This window comes from Podarcis filfolensis (assembly GCF_964270895.1).
Source record: "Podarcis filfolensis genome assembly, chromosome: 1".
NCBI classification, from domain to species: Eukaryota; Metazoa; Chordata; class Lepidosauria; order Squamata; family Lacertidae; genus Podarcis; species Podarcis filfolensis.
Genome location: NC_139604.1, coordinates 80,736,432 through 80,759,268, shown reverse-complemented (window position 1 = coordinate 80,759,268; position 22,837 = coordinate 80,736,432). Strand labels below are relative to the sequence as shown.

The following is a 22,837-nucleotide window of genomic DNA, read 5'->3' as shown; positions in this document are numbered from 1 at the left end:
ACCTATTTATCTACTTGCACTGTGTGCTTTCGAACTGCTAGTTTGGCAGGAGCAGGAACCGAGCAACGGGAACTCACCCAGTTGCGGGGATTCGAACCACTGACCTTCTGGTCAGCAAGTCCTAGGCTCTGTGGTTTAACCCACAGTGCCACCCGCGTCCTACTTCTGAGACTACCAAAGTCTAAGTCTAAGCCAAAGTTGGGAGAACCTTTAAAATGTATGATATGCTGGCCACAGCCTGCAGCAGTATCTGAAGATATGCTATGGGTTTTATATATATATCTGTAATGGCTTTAGGGGTTGCTTGTGCATAAGTTGCCGCCGCTCTGGGCTAGGTTGGCTGGTTAAACCATTTCTCGCTGGACAGCCATCCACTCCGTGGCTGTTCAGTCGCTGGCAGAATCCGTCAGTGGGCGTTTCTTAAACCTTTTCCAAAATAAAAGTTGTTTGACGCCCAGTCTCCTCCTACTCTCCCTGCGCGGAAGTCTTCTGCGCAGGGAGGGCGTGGGTAGCGGAGGACCTGTGCTCTCCCCGCTGGTGTCCAGTGCAGAGTCCCGGAGCCTGCTCTCTGCTTCCCCCATTGGCCCCCCTCTATCCCTGGTGTTGCGCTGATTTTCTTCCCCAACAGGAGACCTGCCTCTCTCCCTGCTTGGCCCCTCTCCAGCATCGCTGTGGAGCCTCGCCTCCTCCTCTAGTTCCAATGGCAGTTCCCTGACAATATCATAATAGCCTCTTCTGCCCACAAACTTCAGATCTTTAAAAAAGGAGGGAAAAACTGGAGACGTATTCAAAAGCAGTTTAATGTTTCTCAGGACCACTACAACAAAGAAGAAACAGAGCACCGAAGAAACCCTCTAAATGCGGAGTTTCTGCTAAGAATATAACTTACAAGACCTGCCGAATCACGGCCAATATCTCTCTATGATCATATAAAGAGTTTAATTTGTAACCGGGGAGGGCATAATGGAGAAAGCACCTTCTCAAGAGGCAAGGAGTAAGATGCAGAGGCTGATAGTGGAGGCTCAGCTGCCTTAGGGCATGTCTGTACCAGATCTGTTTTATTTGCAAGATTTCTAGGGCACTTTTTAGCAACTGCTCCCAAAGTGATGTACAGACAATTCTATAAAGCCTGTGAAAATCACAATTTAAAGTTAATGTAAAACTAATACAGCCAATGGCTATCAATGAAACATTTTTATAAACACGAATCTCTATGATCTGACAGTGAAAATAGCACAAGGCTGTCTGCACATCAAGTTTCCCAAAACTGATCAATAATCTGCTTCCTATTTCCGCTGTATGGAACTTAAGTCCCTTTCAGATTTTAAAAGACGTCCATACAAATGGACACATACAGAGGGTGCACATAAGGAACCTAAATGTGAGAGAGAAGGGCTGTAGCTTCCATTGTATTTTTTTCTATGTATAATATGTTCTTGGGGGGGGGAGCATTGAGTTTTGTGTGCTCCCCCTGTATTTTGAAGCTGTACAGCTCAGATATGTTTGCCATCTCGTTTAATTAAGCTAAAGCCACGGCAAAACAGTGGGTGTTCATTCAGTGACAAAGCCTGACTTGCTCATGCAGCAGTTTCATCATTAAAATAATGAGGGCAATTCCGCAGATTTGAGACAAACTCAATATTTTAGTAACAGGCAATAAAAGCAACACGCAGCTAAAAATCAGAAGCTGCAACTTGATTGCCATTTTAATTTTTGCTGCCCAATATTAAGCTTCTTGTAGGGTAAAGTTTTGGTGAAGTTTTGAACTATTCATTTGGCGATTATTTCTTGTAAACCACTTAGAGGATTGACTTACAATCAAGAGGTATATAAGCATTGTTAAATAAAATAAAATGAATAAATACTCCATTTTTATTCCTGGGAACCAAAATACATTTCAGTTATATACATCAGAGGTGGGCAGAAGGTAGATCAGTATCTATTGGTTGATTGCCAAGAAAGTCTTCCACACCATTAAATTAAGACTGCTGAAATGAGGGATATGGGGGTGGGGGTATAACCAGGAATGGATTTTTGTGTGAAGGAGGGAAGGACTGTGAACTCATCAGCTCAGTTCTGGGACTCAAAACAAGTCCCTGGGCTCAGCAGGTGCTCAGGTGCACCATATTCTTTAATTCTATGTGTAAGCAGGGCTTTTTTTCAGCTGGAACTTGCTGCAACTCAGTTCCGGCACCTCTCAGGTGGATGCCATTGCCATTATAAGAGAACAAGGGGTGAGTTCTGGCACCTCTTTTTCTAGAAAAATAGCACTGAGTGTAAGTCTTTTGTGCCCGTGGATCTTGGGAGTTTTAGTAAAATGAAAAGTAGATCCTGCACACCTTAAGTCTGCTCACCCATGTTTTGCTGGATTGCATCCCTATTTGGAATATAACCACCAGAATGTGACCTTTTATTCCTGGAATATGCACTGCTCCACTGACAGAAATGAACATGTATTAGACTAGGGATGTGGAACCTGCACCCTTTCAAATGTTGCTGGAGTCCAAGTGCCATCAGACCCAGCCAGCAAAAATAAATAAATCTGGTGGGTCAAAGGTTCCCCTTCCCTGTATTAGGCAAATACTATTGACTGGGATCTGAAGTTCCTCGTGGTCATGGAGGCTTCAGGCTTGTGTTTTTTAAAGAGCTGCTCCTATGCCATGTCAAACTGAAGGGACAAATATGTGAGAATGAATAGCAGACAGTAAGAAAATAAAAGAAAACTATACAAGGAATGCCCAAGCCCTTAGGTGCTAAAGTAGCTCTTTGGATCCTGGCTTATGTAAATAACTTTGGGAAGAATCTTAGCTAATGCACTGCAGGGGGGAAATGTACTATTTATGCATTACTATTTAAAATAAGGTTTAAAACCTCATTTTGTGTTAAATTCAGTTATGAAACATTCAAATTCTCAACACTCTTCAAAATTTATAGCCCCTTCAGGGGTTTAGTGTTACCACAATAGAGGGCATAATTTTAAGATATATGAATATGAAAATAAGGCTGCCTTTGAAGGAAATTTTAACATCTACCAAATGTGCACGGTTCCGAGACATGCTAGTGTATTTGTCCTGTTCCCAAGCTGTTCCTTGCAGTGAGCTGGAAAAGCACACTATACTCCTATACTGCCCTATTTATACCTAGAATCATAATATGGTAGAGTTGAAAGAGACCCTGAGGATCATCTAGTCCAAGCTTCCTCAACCTCGGCCCTCCAGATGTTTTGAGACTACAGTTCCCACCATCCCTGACCACTGGTCCTGCTAGCTAGGGATCATGGGAGTTGTAGGCCAAAAACATCTGGCGGGATCTAGTCCAACCCCCTGCAAGGCAGGAATATACAGCTGTCCCATACAGGGATCAAACCTGCAACCTTGGCGTTATCAGCACCACACTCTAACCAACTGAGCTATCCAGGCTTATTCCTTCTTTTTCTTTATTTTAGTTTCCCAAGGAAAAAAAAAATCCTTTCTTATTTTGACCTGTGGGGGGAGGGAGGGAGGGATGCAAACATACAATTAAAAAAAGTATTTATTTTAGAAGTCCAAAACTAAATATTTCAACACAAATGTACAGCCTAAAGAAATGCATTGGGTAAAAGAGGAGACACTGCAGCCAATTAAAGCCTATAAACACAATATCTTGATTTCAGGGGCTGAATGATGCCCAAGTACTGATCATTTTAAAGACCATGCAGCAATGTGAGTGTTATGTGTACACTGGTGTTTGCAGCGGTATGTGCTGTACAGGACAGTTGAATGTCTGCAAGCAGGTAAAGAAAAGAGCTAACATGCCCTCCACTTTGCGTTTATGCCTGAAAATGCTGGTGCGAATGTAGCAAATGAAGCTTGCTGTATAGAGTGTGAATCATAATTTCATCCAGCAAACACCAAAGAGTGAATGTGATTTCTTTTTCCCCTGTATCAAAACAGTTGTAATTCATAGAGTATCAAAGTTATTTCCTGATGAGCTACAGCTCTGAAATTTGGTACCTGCATATTCCAAGGCACTTCAAATGATAAAAAAGGGAAAGGGGGTGAAAGAGAGAGGAAAATGTCACTTCACTCTCTTAAAATGGGAAATAAAGCATGCCTCTAACCACAACCAGAAAGATTAATTTTGGCACACATGTAGCCTGAAACACCCTAAAATCTTGAGACGAGGTCAGACATTCATATATCTATCAGAACAGGGGACTCAAAAGGAACCTCCAAATGGTCAAGCCCAGGCACAGGCAAACTCTGCCCTCCAGATATTTTGGGACTACAACTCCCATCATCCCTGACCACTGGTCCTGTTAGCTGGGGATAATGGAAGTTGTAGTCCCAAAACATATGGAGGGCGAGTTTGCCTATGCCTAGTCAAACCATTCCCACTCTGGATAGGAAGCTGAAATCCCAAGACACAGTAATTATCGCTACAAAACCCTGAAAGAGAAACTTCTTAAGAGTCTTAAGCACTGGGGAAAAGGCTGACATAAAGTACTCTGTGACTACTAGATGAGTCTGCAGACTGGCTATTTTGACACCTAACCATCAAAACATGGACATAAAGCTGACCTCAAAATTGGGTTCCGTATTCCAGCACAAAGTAAGCAAGTCAAACTGAATGTAGCGTAGGTATGTTGGGCTGTTATAGCAGTTCTGCTTCCTCTTCAGGCTTGGATTCCCCTCCCCGCCCCCTTGTGGTGATTCCAGTAGCCCCCAGCAACACAGATCAATACTTGCATAATGCAAGTTTTGTATATTACATACATACTTACAAGACATAAATACACATTTTAAAAAAAATAAAGAAAAAACACATAGAGATGTTTTGAAATGTAGGTATAGATCTAGGCACATGTGCATATATTATATTAGATTTCGACACATGCACATAGTCAATACCCTTGAAATACCTTGTGTTACAGAAAGTCAAAGTTAAATCTGAACTGAAATTCCAGAACTGTTCCCACAAGCTCAAAACAAAACATTGGAGACTTAACGTGGCTGAGGCCACTGGTGTCATTCACATTCCCATGAGGCAAAGCTGTTAACGGTGTTTGCAAAGCCCTGGTTTCTTTCAGTGTGGAATGCGCTACAGAATCTCCCTAATACACTGCAGTCATTGTGTAGAAGAAGTCCAAGTGACCCTGGACTTCTTAGGTCCAGTCCAAGCCCAAGCAGTCGATCCATAAGAACCTTACTGTTTACAGCACTCTGACAGAATCTGAATTGATCAGAGAGTCACTCTGCTCAGCTGTAATTTCACATGGTGCGCCGCGAGAGTCCCCACTGGCAGCGGTGCTTCTCGTCCGACTACTGTCCACAGTCCCTGGACTTCTTGCCCCTGTAGCATCTGTGCTTGCCACGCTCCCAGTCCGAGAGCGATATGGAGGGAGTTCTATGTGACTCTGTGATTCTGATTCTGAGGAATAAGGAGGTGGAGGAAGATCAAACCACGGTGGTCTGCTGCAAGGTATAAATGAGACGGCAAATTACTAAAGGTACAAAGAGAACATGAAGTATCTGATTGTTGCTTCAGTGGTACCTTGGTTCTCAAATGACTTGGTACTCAAACACCTTGGTTCCCAAACACCGAAAACTTGGAAGCAAGTGTTCCAGTTTTCAAACGTTTTTCGGAAGCCAAATGTCCGATGCGGCTGTCGGCTATTGTTTCCCGGGTGCCTGAACCAATTAGAAGCCATGCCTTGGTTTCTGAACATTTTGGAAGTCAAACGTACTTCTGGAATGGATTAAGTTTGAGAACCAAGGTACCACTGTATACCAAGCACATTAACCTTATATGTACTGGAGAAAGGATACCTAGCTACATACATATATTATCTTAGTTGGCAAGCCAGATGTGTATTTGTTTATATGCAAACTGTTTTCCATGCAGGAAAACTTGGTTCTGGCTATGCACAGCACAGATTGACTGACTCCTGTGACATTAAGACTTTAATCTGTCCCATCCATGGAATGATTTTGCAAATCTTAAAAAAAAATATTTTGTAAAATGAAAAATTAAAAGTTTAAATGAATACATTTTAATATGTTTTTTAAAAGTGGACCCTGCCAGAAAAATGGGGTGCAAGACAGATGGCTGAATCAGCATTCAAAGTGCTCTTAAGTACCATCTGTCCAATGGGGGGGGGGAGGGAGAGAGAGTGAGAGCGCTGGGTTTACTTACTCTGTAGCATAACAAGAGAGGATAGCCAGTCCTATATAAATGTAGTTTTGTAAGCACTCCAACATGAATAATGCTTGGCATATATGTGGCAAGGAATATTTAGGACCTTCATTCTCCTGTTCCCCATCCCCCTATATGAAAATGGTAAATGAAATGCACAAGCTGATATTGGGCTACAGAACATTTCATTCTACATGATTCCGGCCATTTTTCCTAGCCCCAGGACAGCAATGAAGAAGAACTGGACTGCTGGCCTAAGTTCAAGGCATGCTGGAAATCTATCAACATTACAAAGCTGCTGCCTGCTGCCACCAATCACCACAATCACTACTGAAGCCATGACGGCCATGGTAGTAAAGCCAAGAAATGAACGAATTGGCTTCCTATTCCTACAAAGCACTGTTGTAGCCACATATCTCCCACAACAGACTGTGGGCAGATAATGTTTTTATTGGATCAGGGTCTGATGATGCAGCCGGCATGCCAGCAAGTTTCAAGAGCTACATTTTAAAATCTGGGAAATCCAAGGCAAATTTCAAAATAAATACATGAAGTCACTAATTAACTGTTAGTCAACACAATTAACCATGAACAAAGAATCCTACAGGCAAAGTCTTTTACAAAGTGAGTTTTCTTTCTTTTTTCCTTCCTTGCACAATAAATGAGCTTTGTGTACTATCGCTTTCAGAGGCTCCAGATGTCTTCTCTCAAGGTAGCACTTCCACACAGAGATGATGCATTCTCCTAAGGCACAAACCTAAGCATTTGTGTCGGAGAAATGCAATTTCCTCTCCCACATGTGGGAATTGCGACTGTGAGTGCGCTTCAGAACAAGGTTTCAAGAACCCCATGGCACTTAGCGATGCCATTAATGGTGAATGACAATTCCCTGCCCCCTTCCTTGTGCGCAACCTTTTGAAAGTTTAATTTTGTTTTGAATTATTTATTCTTTAAAGGTTGAACACTCCCATACTGTACCATTTGAGTGAAAAAGTGCTTGTGTAGCACCTTAAAGGAAAAATGGTGAACAGGAAGAAAAAGTGGAGTCTGCCTCCCTCCCCACAACCTCTGGCAACAATGGCCTGCCATTATGCACATTTTAAAAAAATACTTAGTGCTTTGAAAGTTCTGCACTCCCCATTTCCATCAAAAGTGCCTACGACTTCCTTGGTTAAAACAACAACAATGCACAACTCCACTATTATGAGAAAACAGTCTTTCTCAATGTATTCTATAAAAGTGAAGTATTGTTTGTAGAAATAGCACTATATCCCAGTTGTGAGGAACTTTGGCTCTCCGGATGTTGCTGAACTGCAGCTCCCGAAAGATGGGAGTTCTAGTTCAGCAACACTCTATGTTCCCTATGCCTGCGATACACAGAAGTGATGGTGCCACAGAGTTTACAAGCGACAACTATTCTATACTGGACTAGTGCTGGGACGCATGCTTAGTGCACATACCTTTGGTCTAGGACAGCTTCTGAATAGGATGGTGGGGAGTCCAGGTCTGGTGGCCTGTGGTAGGCCTGGTTGGACATGTATTGGACCCCGTTGTTGACATTGTAGGTGACACTGCACTGGTGTGGGTGGTCGAGGACAACCAGCCGGGAGAGGAGGACAGGGTGCTGCAGTCGATGTACAGGAAGCGTCATGAGGTTGTTGCGCTTTCGCTGGTGGTGCAAAACCAAGGCGAGGAGGGCCACTACCAGCACAAAAATGGCAGAGCTGCCAATGACTGCATAGGTGATGCTGGGATAGAAGATCAGCTGAGGCTCTGAGGTCACATAATTCTGGTCGCTGCCAGCTTCTGCAAGGGAGAGGAAAGGAGAAAGAGAAAATTAGTCCCTGTGGAAGAGAAGCAGCACTTCTGTTCCCTAGCTATATTCTCTGGTAATGTACCGCTGGCTGGCTTCCCACCAAGTTTTCCTCCTCCTTGAGGAAGTGTGGAAAATGAGCTTATCAAAAACATATGCACCCAAAGTGGAGACCAGCTGACTGAAATTGCACATTTCCTTTTGCCTGCCTCAGATGTTTCTGCTTTGTGCAGATGTGCTCCATGGCTGTGAAGGGAAAGAAAAGTCAACAGGAAAGACAAGAAGATTTATTTAGCCTTGTATCAGCACTTATGATTTAACTTTTTAGTAAACAGCTGAATGGAAAAAGTCACGTCCCGTTTCCATGTGGTAAGCCTTAAAACAGAATACGTCTTGCCTAAACCCCAGTGCAATGCTAATCCAACTGACAAGCCCACAAAAATTACCAGCTGTCCACTCCCCCCCCCCAGCTTATCTGTGTGCAGAAAGAAGAGAAAACTTTTGTATAGCTTCCCAGCCTAATTGCCTGGAGGTGAATTTTCTGTGCTACAGGCAATCAGGTGTGCGACTATTTACAATTCCGTTAGCCATTGATTTTGACCATGCTGTGCCATCTCTCTTATCTTAAAACAGTTTCATTGCAAACCTGAAACAAACATAAAGAAGATACACATCATTAATTGTTTCTTAGCAAAACCAAACACCTCTTAAAGAAAATGAAACCATCATAAAATATTAAATGAACCTTTTGCTTAGCACAATATTGTGTTGCGGCAATAGGAGAATCGGACTACCAATTTATTTTGTTAAAGCCCTTTATGATGCTGGTAAGCAACAGGCCACATGATACCAATGATTAACATATCAGCTGGTATTAAACATCAAACGTTTCTATGGTTTTGTAAAGAATGAAAATGGTTTCTTGGAATTCAACACAAAGCTCTTTGCCCAAATATCCTAAAGCCAACATTTGCACTCCCTGTCTGTTTTAAATTTCAAAACAGCAACTCCTTACATTGTTAAATGCAGTCTGCACATTCCAGGGCAACTTCAAAAAATTCCCAGTCAAGAAAGATAGCAGATTTTAAATGTATTCAATTATTTAAAGCCAAACATTTATTCAAATAGTGCTTGCCTTGCTAGCTAAGAAAGAAATGAGAGAATACGGTTAGGGAACACATACAGTAAGTCACACTGCTCTCTTGTGTGTCTGTTTGAAAAAATGTGAAATAAGAGCCACTAATGGCCCTGTGGCATTTCATTACTGGTTGTTGTTTTTTAACCTGCTGCATATTGTGTCAAAACCTTCCTAAGGAACTCAGGATTACCTGATTGTGACATTCTCCTCTTTTAACTTGAAGCAAATTAAAATAAAGAAGCACCAATGTGAGGCAACCACTCATCTCAGCAGAACTCAGTTTCTGCTATTGTTGCCTCCGGGCTTATTGCTTATACTCCCATCACCACCTGCTAAATTTGATGAGGAAAAGGGGAAAGATAAAATGGAACAGGGTTTTAGACTGCCATCTAATGCTGCACAACTAAAGCCCTGTAAGGCTGGGGGATGAATTCACAAGTGCTGCTATCTTTAGGGTGCTGCATCGTCACTTATTTCCAGCAAACTAGCATTTCTTGAGCTTTGTCCCAGGACATACTTCCCAGTTCTGTCCAGTCTAGCCACTACATCATATATACATCTCTGGAAACAGGGGTATGAAAACAGCTGAATCCCTGAAACTCGAGTACTGTATTTGAGAAAAAGCAGCAAATCAGTTACTATTTTGCAAAAGGAATTAAGTCGTGCACTTGCCCACACTATTAAGCAGACATCTTTTGCAGCAACCAGCTTGACCCAATACGATGGCAAGCAGAGGTGCATGAATTCTACCTGGATGCTGTGATCCAAGGAAGCAGAAGAGAGTGCCATAGCTACTTCGCTGCTGGAGCTCGAATGCTCCCATGCCTAGGATAGACAAGCACTAACAATTAGGATAGGGCAGATCACGCACTGGTTGAGTTTGATGTTCAGCAATGACTGGCACTGTCAGAACAGACAGCTGTGAGTGATGATATGACAGGCAGTGTGTATATTGTGCATAAGAAAACCAGCGCACTGAGTGTTATATGTATTAGGAATAGGTGGGATCAAATCCTCCTTCCACTATGAAACACACTGGAGGATTTTGGAAAATCACCATATCTCAACTCAGCTTCTTTCACAGGGTTGAAGATTTAAAAAGTAGTGGAGAGTAAAATTATTACAATAAAGCTAAATATCTTAGGACAACAGTTAGAAGAATAATTGGCATATGATATGGTGCTATCAGTTGATGTTCACTATAACTGGAGTTGAGGTGAAAAATGGAGAACTGGTGGAACACTTCTTGTACTCCCACCTGTCCCAGGTACTAAATATAGCCCTCCCCAATTTGCACCACCCTTTTGCAACCCTAGGGAGGGCAGATCCACACAGGGAAACCAGACTTCTCTCACTCATTATGGAAGGGAGGTGGAAATAAGGCTGGAAGCTCGATTGCTCATAACACATTATGACAGAGGGGTAGAAATAAGGCAGCATTTTGTCCGGATATTCAGTTTACAATTTTAGAGAAATTTATGGCTTTTTAGTTCTGCTCTAATAACTTTCAGCAAATACTTATGCATCACAGATGAAGCTACTGAATTAAGTTTCCTGGTAATGCAAAGGGAACATTTCTCTGTGAAGAGCCAGGTATGATGACACGGGGAGATTCAGAATACTGTTTGTTCTGTTTCATAACAATGGAGAGAGTGGACAAGCTGAATTAACTCAGATTCATGCGGCTTCCATTCTTCTCTGGTTTTCTTAGCAGAATCTATGTATTTTAACAGCACTAGGTAGAGATAGTTCATCAATGCCACTTTCGCCTATTAAACCTCATTAGCAGAAAACATGCTGAGTGTGCAGACTAGAAGCTTTGAGGATAAAAGTATATATAAAAGGCCCAAATAGTTATGGCTGAACAGAGGGATGGTAATGAAAAACATTACAGGGTGTACTCAAAGGACCGTTTTATTATCCATGAACAAATTACACCATCTTAAAATTATTAAAAAGGTCTAGGACCAATTGTATTAGGCCTCTTAAGACACTGGGAAATGGAGAGGCCATTACTTTGTCTCTCCTGAGCCTCTGCTCAGCCGAGCTGTTTCACATTTCATCAGGGCTAAAAGCTTTTGAAATACATAATCGGAGCAGGCATCTGCAGCTTTAATGAACACAAGTAACTGCCCATCTCCCAACAAAAGATACCACTTTGACATCACATTTAAATTCCAGCAGATTAAAATAACAATAAAAATGTGGCAGCTGCAAAATCACCAAGCCTGCTGGTTAGCACACCCTGCTTGTACAGAACTCAGAGCTGCTGGATAAGAGCTCAGGGTGGCTCTGTGCTGCTCAATAGTCCTTAATTCTGTGCTGCCTTATAATCCAGTAAGACCATGTAAAGTGTGTGTGTGTATGTTCTAAGGGGAAAGTCTCAGGACAGGTGGGGGTGAGTGGGGGTGAGGGTGTAGGCAGCTTCACCCCAGGTCCAGTTTGAATAACTCTGTGAGAATAACTTCAAACATAAACCAGAGGCTCCATGCACTGCATTCATCTTATTATCAGAATTAGGTGGAAACAAGCTCTTTGTGAGTCCTGAATGTACAAGTTGCAGGTACTGATTAGGGCAGGCAACAGATATCCAAGAAGGGTATTTGAGAGGGTGCCTTGCTCAGCCTCCTGTTGCAAAGCTCAGCTTATTATTTTAATAATGTGCTTGGTTGTATGGCGGATCTGTTCCCTTTCTCTTCTGGAAGTCCCTGTGGTCCTTTCCTTGATACAACTTGTAGAAAATGAGGTTCTGACACAGTGCTGTGGGCCCTGCACATCTGATAACGTTTAAAGCACCACTGGACTTATCTTTTCCATGAAAGGAGTACTGGAGTATGTGCAGCAAAATGCACTGTATGAGAACCCCAGACATTACAAGCTGAGTGAGGGACAGGGAGCTAATTTTGTTTGCCCGACCTTGGTAATTGCAAATCATCAAGCTAGCCCTATTTTCAGCTTCAGGTCCCTAGTCAGAATCTGCTTGCCACTGGGCAAAGTGACTGGAAGAGGAAATGAAAGAAACTCTCAGGGTGTCTCTCTATTGCCACAAAGTGTAGAATTTTGAAGAAGTGAACCTGACCTCAAAAAATCCCTTAGGAAGGAGCCAGCATGCTTACTTGTCTCTGTGTACTTTACTGCTGATACAGATGCTCAATCCCCCTCTCAGAAGCAGTGCTGCTTAAGAGCTGATGGGTAAATGTAGGATCCCCTATCTTCCTTTTTTGAATTAGTAGCAGTGACAGCATAGCCATTGACATGGAGATGCATTATCTAAAGTGGGTTCCACCTCTTGGCATGCTGGAAAATGAGTAAAAGGCACAAGACATAAGTGTCATTGAGCCCCTCTTCCAACCATGTGAATGATGTGTGCACCTTAGTTTTCTTTAATATTATACAAGTGCTTACTATACATATAGTAATTTGCTACTCTTGTTATTCAAGGCATTCCAGCAGAAAGTAAGTCTAGCTATGCATGCACTTAGACTCTTTCTCCTTTATGTACCTGAACAGTGGCAGCCACACACAAAAATCCATTTGGTACAGCAGCGTCTATAGCTGGTTGCCTCTGAAGGGTTGCCGGCAGGGGTTGCCCTGTTAATTGTTTCCAGTATCTGGTATTCAGGTTCAAACTACATTTGTACATGAAGATCTGTAACCCCCATAAGGTGCCGGCCACAGTCGTAACTGCTCGGAGAAATTGAGTCCAAATCAGTTCATCCCAGTGATAGTAGAGAAGTTTGGAATTGATATCCCGCTTTATCACTACCCTAAGGAGTCTCAAAGCGGCTAACAATCTCCTTTCCCTTCCTCCCCCACAACAAACACTCTGTGAGGTGAGTGAGGCTGAGAAACTTCAGAGAAGTGTGACTGGCCCAAGATCACCCAGCAGCTGCATGTGGAGGAGCAGGGAATCGAACCTGGTTCATCAGATTATGAGACCACTTCTCTTAACCACTACACCACACTGGCTCTCAGCGTAGACAGGCTGGACAAATATCTTCAGCCATCCACCTGCGAGAAGGAAGAGAGAACCTGCCTCTGTGCTGGGCAACATGCTTTTATAGCACTTGAGCTGCATTCTTCAGTGCGGGGCTGGGAGCGCTTGACCTCAAAGTGAAAGGTCACAGCACATGCATGAAAGGGATCTACAGTGAAGGTGTCTACTGACAGAGTTTTGGAGCAAGACTCTCTGCTGTCTAAACGTTGGAGATGAATCCTTTTTTCCATTTTACACAAGTAAACTACTCTGGGACCAGTTTTGGCAGAAGACAATAGCTACATATTTTTAATAAATAAGACAAAACAAAACATGTTGCTATCATAGCTAGTGGATACTAAGAGATCTATCTTCTATAAATTTGTCTTATAAATTTATCTAATTGTTTTTATTATTTATTTTATTTTACTAAGTGATTTATAAACTGCCTTTTGGGGCACAACTGCCAAAACCAGCGTACAGAATTCTGTATGAAGCATGATAACCTTCAAAACCAAATTAATTCTGCCCACTTTGAACTAAGCCACAGCAATTAAATTTTATCACAGCAATTAACAAGTAGGTAGAAGTGAAAATGGGATCTGTAAGACCAAGCTATATATAGTGTGAGGTTTTCAGAGTCAAAGTAAAACTTTTCACAATCTATTGCCAACCGTTAATTTAGTCCTTAGCACACAGAATTTTTCTTTACAAAACTTGCAACACTACACAGGAACAGTGCTGGTGGCTGCATAGTTCATTTCAGCTATTGCTTAGCACTGCAGGACGACTGCACACTGACTCATCAGACAGAAGACCCAGAATTTCACCTCTCACCTTCTCTCCTTTTTATTTCTTACAATGCTGGATAATTATCCAGAGCACCTCTCCTGTCCCAGTTTCAATGTGGGAAAAAGAAAGGACTGAAAAGGACATAATCAGCAAAGTGAGAAAATAAGCCGAGAACACATGAATACTAACTTCTAAAATTAATCTTAAGAGCTATAAAAAGGGATGGGCTTTGATAATATCAAGTGCTATCCATGGTGTATGAAACACGTTACAAAGCTTAAATGATTCATCACCTTAAAAGGTAGGCTAGGACAGCACAGTGCCTCTGGGACAATTCACACAACTATACCAGACCCTGATACTTGCAGCAAAAAGGTCATCCATGCTTGCTTGCTTGCCAACCCAGATGTGTGCACCTGCTGCAAAAGGATGCTGTCAGCTCAACACTGTGCAAACTGGTCTCTGTGTAGGCTACCCAGAGAATGTCATGATTCCAGGTTTTGCACCTGGTTCTTTCAAGTTCAATGAACACTCTTTATTAATCAACTGCAACCCACTGTTACAATTTCATTTGCAAAGCAAGTGTTCCTCAGTGAGGAACCCCGACAGTTGACCAACCTGCAGGGGCTTTCCAGATTTAATCTGGGATACAAACGCACCTTATAAGGCTAGCACAGTTTCCAACCTCATACATGTCTCATAGAGGGGCGAGGAGAACATTTTTAGCAGAAATTCAGTGGGCAGGAGGGGTGGGTGCTTAGCTGTTTCCTGCCCACCAATTCTCCAAATGCCTACTCTGGCCACCTGTGGCCCAGCCTTCTCCGCCAAGTCAAGATCCAAGCCTGGCTTGAAAGAAGATGGCATTGAAGATAATCAGTGAGCATAGGAAGGCTTGAGTACCCCCAATTCCTGCCTGTTGCATAGCACTACAAATGCTATTCTCAACCCTGTGCTCTGTGTCGCTTCAGGAAACACACATTTGGAAACACACATTTTCCAAGCTAGTATGCAGTTTGATTCTTGGGCTACAACAGGAAGCATGCCACTTCAAGTTCTGGTACCAACATTAAGCATACCAGAGAAAACATATTTGGTATTATCTAGAAACAGCAAATTAACTTATAGCAAGATACTGCATTAATACTACAGGCTATTGGTTTACATGGGAGGGAAAGCAGGGCGATAATAAGATTCCGTTATAATCCAAGGGTTTAATGAGCCTGCAGAGTCAGCTGCAGTTGGCAAGAAATACTGCTAGCTTAAGCGTGATTTAGATATACTGTAAAGTGTATTTTAATCCACTTTTAAATGTAGTGCAGTCATTCAAAGACTTTATTTTCAGGAAGTGGCAGTCTGAAAAACTGCTAGCACAACATCTATGTACTCCGCCATACTATTTTAATGAACACACAGTTGCTCTAAAGAAATGCTCAAGAGAAGAGATGCTGTCAGATAAGTAGTCCATATGGTTTAGTTCTCTGAAAGATAGTGTCCAGAAGATTTAGAATATGCAGGACCCTTTGACCAAGGCAGAAAAATCAATCCAGAAAGCTGAAAGAAAAAGGCCCGTTAGGTCATGCAGAGCATGTTCGGACATTATCTCCAACATCTAATCATTAGTATACTATTTATTATCTACATAGCTCCCACAAACAAGAGTTGTACAAAGACTCACTTCCCAATGCTGCAAGGCTGGAAGTAGCCCACACTGCATCCTTGCCCATGTCCCTCTCCAGTTCAGGTACCATCCAAAAGGGGAGATTCTACAGTTACCCTAAAGCAGCAACTCCTTTACCCAAGAAGTTGCACCCACCCTGCCATTCAAGAACTCATGAATTAGGTCCCAATATACAGGTTGTGAAGTCAAAACTATTTGCCAACTTCAGGTATATGCTAATAGGTAATATCACTAGTCAAGGGAGGAAGTTCATCAAACATCTTACACAATAACCAGGGGACAGAAAAGCAATATGGGCAATGCTGACTAGCCCTAAATCCGCCAGATAATCTCAGGGAGTAGCAAATATTACTTTGGCCACAATGGAGCTTTAAAAGTTTAAAGATAACCTGAAGCACAGCTGAGGTTCCATGCTCTCCAAGCACAAACAAATGGTTATGCATTTCCTTCTCTATGCAGGCGAGTTTTATTCCTCACATAGTGTTCCCATGTACACTATTCTGTATTTATGGATTATTTCAAACACAAGGAAATGCAAACCAATACGTATCAGTAATGCCCTAATTAATATTGGCGTAAGCCACATTATCAATATTTCTCCTAGAAAAAGAAAAGAAGAGAGGGGAAGCAGAAAAAAAAATCAAATCCATAGAAAGTATTGATGGTAATACAAAATAAAAAGCCATAAAGCAGACAGAAGAGAATTCAAACTGCGCTTTGTTGTGCCTCTATGGAAATGGATTGGCTAACTACTGAGTGCACTTCTTCTGTTTGAATTTGTTGCAAGCACTGGTGATGCTGGTGACGCTCACTGATTGATTTAAGTGGTTGGTAACAAGTGTACTTCCCTTGTTTTCATATCTACCAGCTAAGGCACTATTATACATTTCTCTTTTTTCAAGTGTCAGAAGTAGGCAGGAAGGAGAATTTTGTTGGTCTACAATGAAAAGCAACCCAACCTAAATGTGAAGTTCCTGGACTTATACATGGATCAGAATGCAGTTATGAGTTGGACTGCCTGCTTCTCTGAATGTGTGTCATTTGAAAAATATTCACAAAAATACCTATTTTATGGGAGAAAGCGTACACAGATGTGTATTTTAGGGCAAAATGCATAGAAAAGAATACAAAAGCACAAACTCAAGGAGAGAAATTCATACAAATTAGGAGGGAAATCCATACAAGTATGTTTTAGGGAATATGTGTACAATTTAAAAGCATTTCTTGCATGTGTCTTTTATTATTATTAATATCTGCAAACAGATTGAAACAGTACTGTAGCAGTAGCTGGCTAAGTATCAGAAATGCTTTCAAACCAATGACTTGGTTTAGAATCCTTCTAGGTGTTGCCACCATCTATAAGTGCTGCAATCTGCCTCCACTCTGACCAGTGCATGCAACAAATCAATCACTTTCGAACCCTGTCAGCAACCTGTGCCATCTGACCAATACTCTCTCAAAGTGAAACTTGCTCATTTTTTGTTATGGGAAAGAGGTAGGTGGCTAAGGTTGGCCTAACCCAGTCAGCAGCAGATCCATTCCCAGTTATTAATCATACATGGAATTCATGGGAGATAGACAATTCCATTCAAGCATAAGTCATCCCCCCGCTTTCTGAATGGATGCTACTAGATAGATTAGCAAATTCACCCAAGCACCTGCAAAGCTGTCACATCCCACTGACAAATGCAAAGAGTAGATACTCCAAATATTCCTCTATCAGCATGAATGCATTGAGAATTTCTGGCTACTGGCAGAGTAGTAAGGCCATTAACATGCTACCGATATGTGTGTGTTCGAGTATAATTAATTATATACTGATAGCAAAGACAATTTTCTCTAATAGATTCTCATTTTGCTAGTTAAACACACAAATGACATATTAGAAAAAGGACTCATGTTTCTATCCATCTTGTCACAAGAAAGAGGACCCAGTGTTAGGTCAAGTTCAGAATGTCTTCCATTTAAACGGTAAAGGAATACAATATACCAAGTGCTTGACATAAGTATTATCTCATCCCAGAGGTGATTTCATTAGACCACTTATACACAATTGGCAGTTCTATAAATTCTAAAACTTTACAAGCAAATCACAAGCACATAAAAATACTTGCCTTTTGAAACGATGTGCAAAGTTAACTTGGATTTCTTTTGTAGATTGATTCAGTGAAGCATGTCTGGCAGTAAATCAAGATATTACAATCCCTGGGACTCTATCCAAGCGCCCTATTCCCCATTTGATGTACACATTGCATAAAGATTCAGTCTCACTTCAGCAAGTTTTTGCAGAAATAAATTAAGCAAAAGATTGCTTTAATTACAAGAAGGAGAAAACTGCTTCACTTGGCAGGAAGTTTCTTTTTTTAATTTTTTCTCCTCCCCACACCCCACCCCCATTTAAAAAACTATTCTTGACAGCAAATGCATGATTGAAGTGACCATATCAAGCTTGTCCACTTGCAGGGAAATGGGTTTCCCTTTTGGCCGTGAAATTAACTGGATACCATTGAAGACAAAATGCTCAACAGAGTGGATGGAACTTTGATTCAGTATGGCAAGACTTCTGCTGTATTGTTAATAGGAACAGATTCAAAACTACAACATAGTCACCCACCCATTCTGAACACTAAATATAATAGGGTTATATCAGTCATGATTTATTGAGTCCTTAATGGGCTGCGTTTGGCTTTGTGGGTCACAATGTATATGGGCCTAATCAAGAATATGGAGAAAAGCATTATATTAAAAAGCAGTATGACTAATATATTCAACATGATAGTAAATCTTACATAGAACAGGTGCAAATCTACTGATAAGTGTTGTGGCATGCTCTCTGACCATTCCAGTGGTAACTTGGGGAGGAGATTCATTCAAGTCCTATTTAAACTAGAGAAATTTGCCTAGTAGGAATAATTGGTGGAGAGTGCACTAAAGTATACGTTTGCAGCCTACTTATGTTTCGAATTCACTGCTAAATCCAGTTTAAAAGGTTAGGAATTATTAACACACAAGAGGAGAAAACCTTCACTCTGGCACATTCTTGGTTCAGGTTCAGTGTGTAGAATTAATACCAAGAAACTTAATAGGATTCTGCCTCGTAACTATGGTGTATTATTAAAGCCTAAGAAAAACACGTTCTCTCTTTTATGAAACCTTGTAATACCACATTTATAGTACAGTGTCCAGTTTGAGGAATTTTATCTGAAGGAAAAGTGGGTATGGTAAAGAGATGCTGCAAAGATGAATGTGCAATCAGTGAATGAGCAATTAAAAGGGAAATATCAAGAGCTGTACAAAAATATTACAATTTTATTAAGATTGCAGAATTTAATTTATGAGATTGACAGATTGATCAATGCAAGTTTCTGCCCCACAATTAGCCACTAACCTTTCACTATGATGCATTCTCAGTATGCACTAGTTTCCTGGCTCGGAGCAGTCATTGACTAATATGAACTCTGAGCACGTCTCCTAGTGCTGCCCTGAAAATATGGTCACCTGTGCCCAAGAGTCAGGAAACCCATCCAAAGCAGCTGAATGGTGTGAGATTCAGAGGAGAAAAAAGAAGCAACTCTTCACAGAGCACATACTTACATTGACCCAGGATGTAGGGATAGTCAACAACTCGGATGCATTTACAAGGAGGTTAGACAAATTTGTGCAGAACAAGGCTATCAATGGCTATTAGTCATGATGACTGTGTACTAGCTCCAGTATTGGAGTCAGTATGCCTCTGAATACCAGTTGCTGGAGAACACTGTTACACTCATGTCCTGCTTTCCAGCTTTGCACTGGTATCTGGTTGGTAACTATGAAAATGGAATGCTGGACTAGATGGGCCTTTGGTCTGATCGAATGGAGCTCTTCCTGAGCAGTAAGAACAAGTCAATACTATGTCAGACTGAAATGGTTCTAGATCATTTGCTTACTGACCAGCCACCAAGTTGTCTATTACCTTGTCCAGAAAAGAGATATTCCCAACTGAGCTGTAGATATCTGAAACATCAGGTTCCAGGGAAATCTTCAGGTGGCAATGCACCTCCCACTTTTGCTTCCTATGTGAGGCATTAACCACTTCCTGGACCCACCCAATCAATCCCTCCCAGCTAGAGCATAATAGTCATAATGGGCAAGCATAAGAGAGCATGTGCCCCTATCTTCACCACACACAAATCTATAATAGTGTGTACTGTAATAAGTCATTTGCTAGGTTCTTTAACAAAGATTTCTTGAAGCACTCCAAGAGCATACAAACCCATCACTGCAATGGTTTAATTATGCAGAGTTGGGAATATAAACTGGTGACCCTGTAGTAGTAAGTACTACCTATTGACTGACACCCTCTTGTTCCAGAAGTCTGTTTTTCCTGACTTAAAATGTACACACAACAACTTTTGAGCTGAAATTCAGATCTGGATAGAAAGAACAGAGAGGCAGGGAATACGTATCCCCAATCCATTAAGATTTGAGCAATTTCATTACTTACATCTCTGCAACCAGGCTCACCAGCACTTTCCTGATATATAAATCACAGAGGACTTCGGATAAAGTTTCCACAGACTGATTTTAAAAAAATATAATTAAGGGTTCCTTCTGGTGTAGGACAACTGGCCAACCACGCTAGCATATCTTTTAATGCTGCACTGTTGATATCAGAAGATTCTTTGCTCACAGCTGAATTTCACATGCACAAAAAGGCTGACACTTTTGTTTTTAAATGCCACAAACGTTAAGTTTACCTGATTTTGAGAGAGCTTTACATTAAACTCATCAAGAAATGAGTGTATAAAAGTACAATAGCTACCAAGGGCACAGGCAATGATACATGGCTCCAAGGAACTCTGCTTGTGAAAAATGGAACATGAAATGTCATTTCCATATCCTGGCATACAGCTTATTTTCCTGGAAATTTTCTAATAGTTTTGAGGGGATTAAAACAAAAAAAGCAGCTTCTATAGCTAAGGCAGCTAAAAGTTTAATTAAATACAATTGCTTGCTGTGCTTGCCTTCCCAAACTGCCTCATGCATATTCATCACTGTAATTACAGTAGGAAAAAAAAGTCCCACAACTAATTATGCCATACTCCTTGTATTCTACACATGCCTGGAATTTTTTGCATAATTACTACTGAAATTAATTGCAAGTTAGTTAATTTTGCACTTTGTCCTTTCATGCTTATTTGAAATTTGGTGCCCCCTCCCCTGCCCAAGTCATACACAACGGTTTACACCAGAAAACAGTGAACGCCAATATACTCTCTAATTACTTACAATAATAAGACACGTGCTTTGTTGTAAAGTTCAACATGGTGCTCTCCATAAAATACATAGTGTTTGCAAGTCATGCTGTCACTGGCCCTTTTGTTGAAATTCCTATAGCGCTCTACTGCTTGACTGACATGGCTTGAAACTACCTTGTTCTTCCCTCTGGGGAAGTATAGGATGTGGTGCGAGAGGCTGCAACTCAAAAGGAAAACCATTGTCAGGATCTTTGGCTTTTGGTTGTATTTTTAACCTTTGGAGTTTACAAAAGGAAAGATAAGGAAGCTGTACCATCACCACTAAATCATTTGTAAGATGGAGGAAGATTTTATCAGGCTTGGCAGATGTTTAAAATGCATGCATGGTGCATGAAATTCAGAAGGCTGCATACTTCTTTTAAAAAAGTAATATTTTGACAAAGTAATAAGAATAAATAAATAAGAATAAAAATATGCACCCCACCATTCCATTGTAACTATCCAACCTCCCAAAATTTCAACACCTCCTGCGATGGTTTCCATTTTAACAGTACAAGGCTGCATACTCCTTCACCAGCAATGAAAGATAGGTTTTTAGTTGTTTTGTATTTTTTCATCAGCAAGAGCCATACTGACACTGACCTGCGCTGGCAAGCCACATAAAACAAACCTGATGCAGTAAAATCGTTTGGTTGGGAACACACCTCCAATGCCATTAGTATCCCCGAGTACCATAAAGTCCAGCCTCAAACATGTTTCAAGTCCTTTAACGACAAGAGTGGTCACCCAAACAGAATGCCATGACAGGGGAAACAAATGGGATTCTTAATGTACCAAGCAAACACTGATTCCTTGTCTTAAATAAAGTTTCTAAATGCAATGCAAATAGATACATTAGCAAGAACAGCTTGGGAATAGTTATAAATATAAAATGAGGTACATATTCACAGCACAGAGCCACCCATAAAATTCTTCTGTGAATCGGCTCTTTTAAGATTACATGGCTTGAATCCTAAGTTACTCTTCTCTTTATGCAAGTGTGGGTTCTTGCAACTCCCCAATTTGCATCCCTCACTCTATGCCACACCATTCACAAGGGTCTCCAAACTTGCATGAGCCATGGGGACCACAGAGGGAATGCCCCATTTTGTGAGTGTGAATTAGGACCCAAGCCTTTTCGTTTCCAAGCACACAGAACTGACAGAAACCGAAGACATCTCTGGGGCTCCTTATTTGCTCAAACAATTCATAACATATGGTAATGAAAATCTGTGTGTTCTTGGCAAGCTCAGCTGCGGCACTTGGCACAATGGTGCAAATGCCAGGCTCCGTGGGCCTCAGGAAGTCTACTGGAGCTGACACTGGTTGCTGGCATCTGTTTTTCTTTTTAAAAAGTCAAGCACCAGGCAGGGATGAAGTCACCCACTATCTTCATCTTCCCAGAATGCTCTGAGCCTAGAGTAGCAGGACCCAGAGGCATTATGGTGAAATCTAGATGGCAGGTGATGCAGCCTCACTGGAGCTTTGTTTCACATTACTAGGGGTAGAGGGCAAAGGGCAACTGATGCAGGGGCTTCTCAAATCTGCTGCTGGACTTGATGTTTGGGACATCACAGTGGGCAGCTTCTATATACCCCTATTCAAGTATTTTGTGCTACCTTTGAGTCATTATTTTTCTTCAGCAGTTTTGGAGTTCAAGTCTTCATAAGATTATGTTAACTCAAACATTTATGCCAGCAGTTATCCAACTTTGTCCCCCTTCACACCACTTTAAAATTGCTCGGGGGGAGGCTGCGGGGGGCAGGTTGGTGGACCACTGAAGAAACTTCTCTTCTTCAAAATTGTCAAAAATTGAAAATCATGGGAACCAAGCCAGGCTGCTAAGAAGGGCTACTTTAACTGTTACCCGGGAACTTGCAACTTATAGACTACATCAGCATCATACTGCAGGCTCTAAACAAGGCTTTGTTAGCCTGTTTGATAGGTCCAGTTCTTGTTTTGACAAGAGGCCCACAGGGCACTGGGA

The 22,837-nt window shown here is 41.4% G+C and overlaps 1 protein-coding gene across 3 annotated transcripts in view; it reads right to left on the bottom strand.

Moving 5' to 3' along the window:
- Positions 1 to 780: 780 nt before the first annotated feature.
- LDLRAD3 (low density lipoprotein receptor class A domain containing 3) overlaps positions 781 to 22,837 on the bottom strand; it is a 113,713-nt gene continuing 91,656 nt past the window's right edge. For 2 of the 3 annotated variants that reach the window (XM_083602672.1, XM_083602673.1), the window contains 2 exons: positions 7,635 to 7,980; positions 781 to 5,453 (listed from right to left, as the gene is read on the bottom strand). In XM_083602672.1, coding sequence (XP_083458798.1) covers positions 5,192 to 5,453; positions 7,635 to 7,980 — 608 coding nt within the window. In that variant the 3' untranslated portion in view covers positions 781 to 5,191. The remainder of the gene's footprint in view (positions 5,454 to 7,634; positions 7,981 to 22,837) is intronic. The other variant, XR_014545288.1, reaches the window with a different exon arrangement.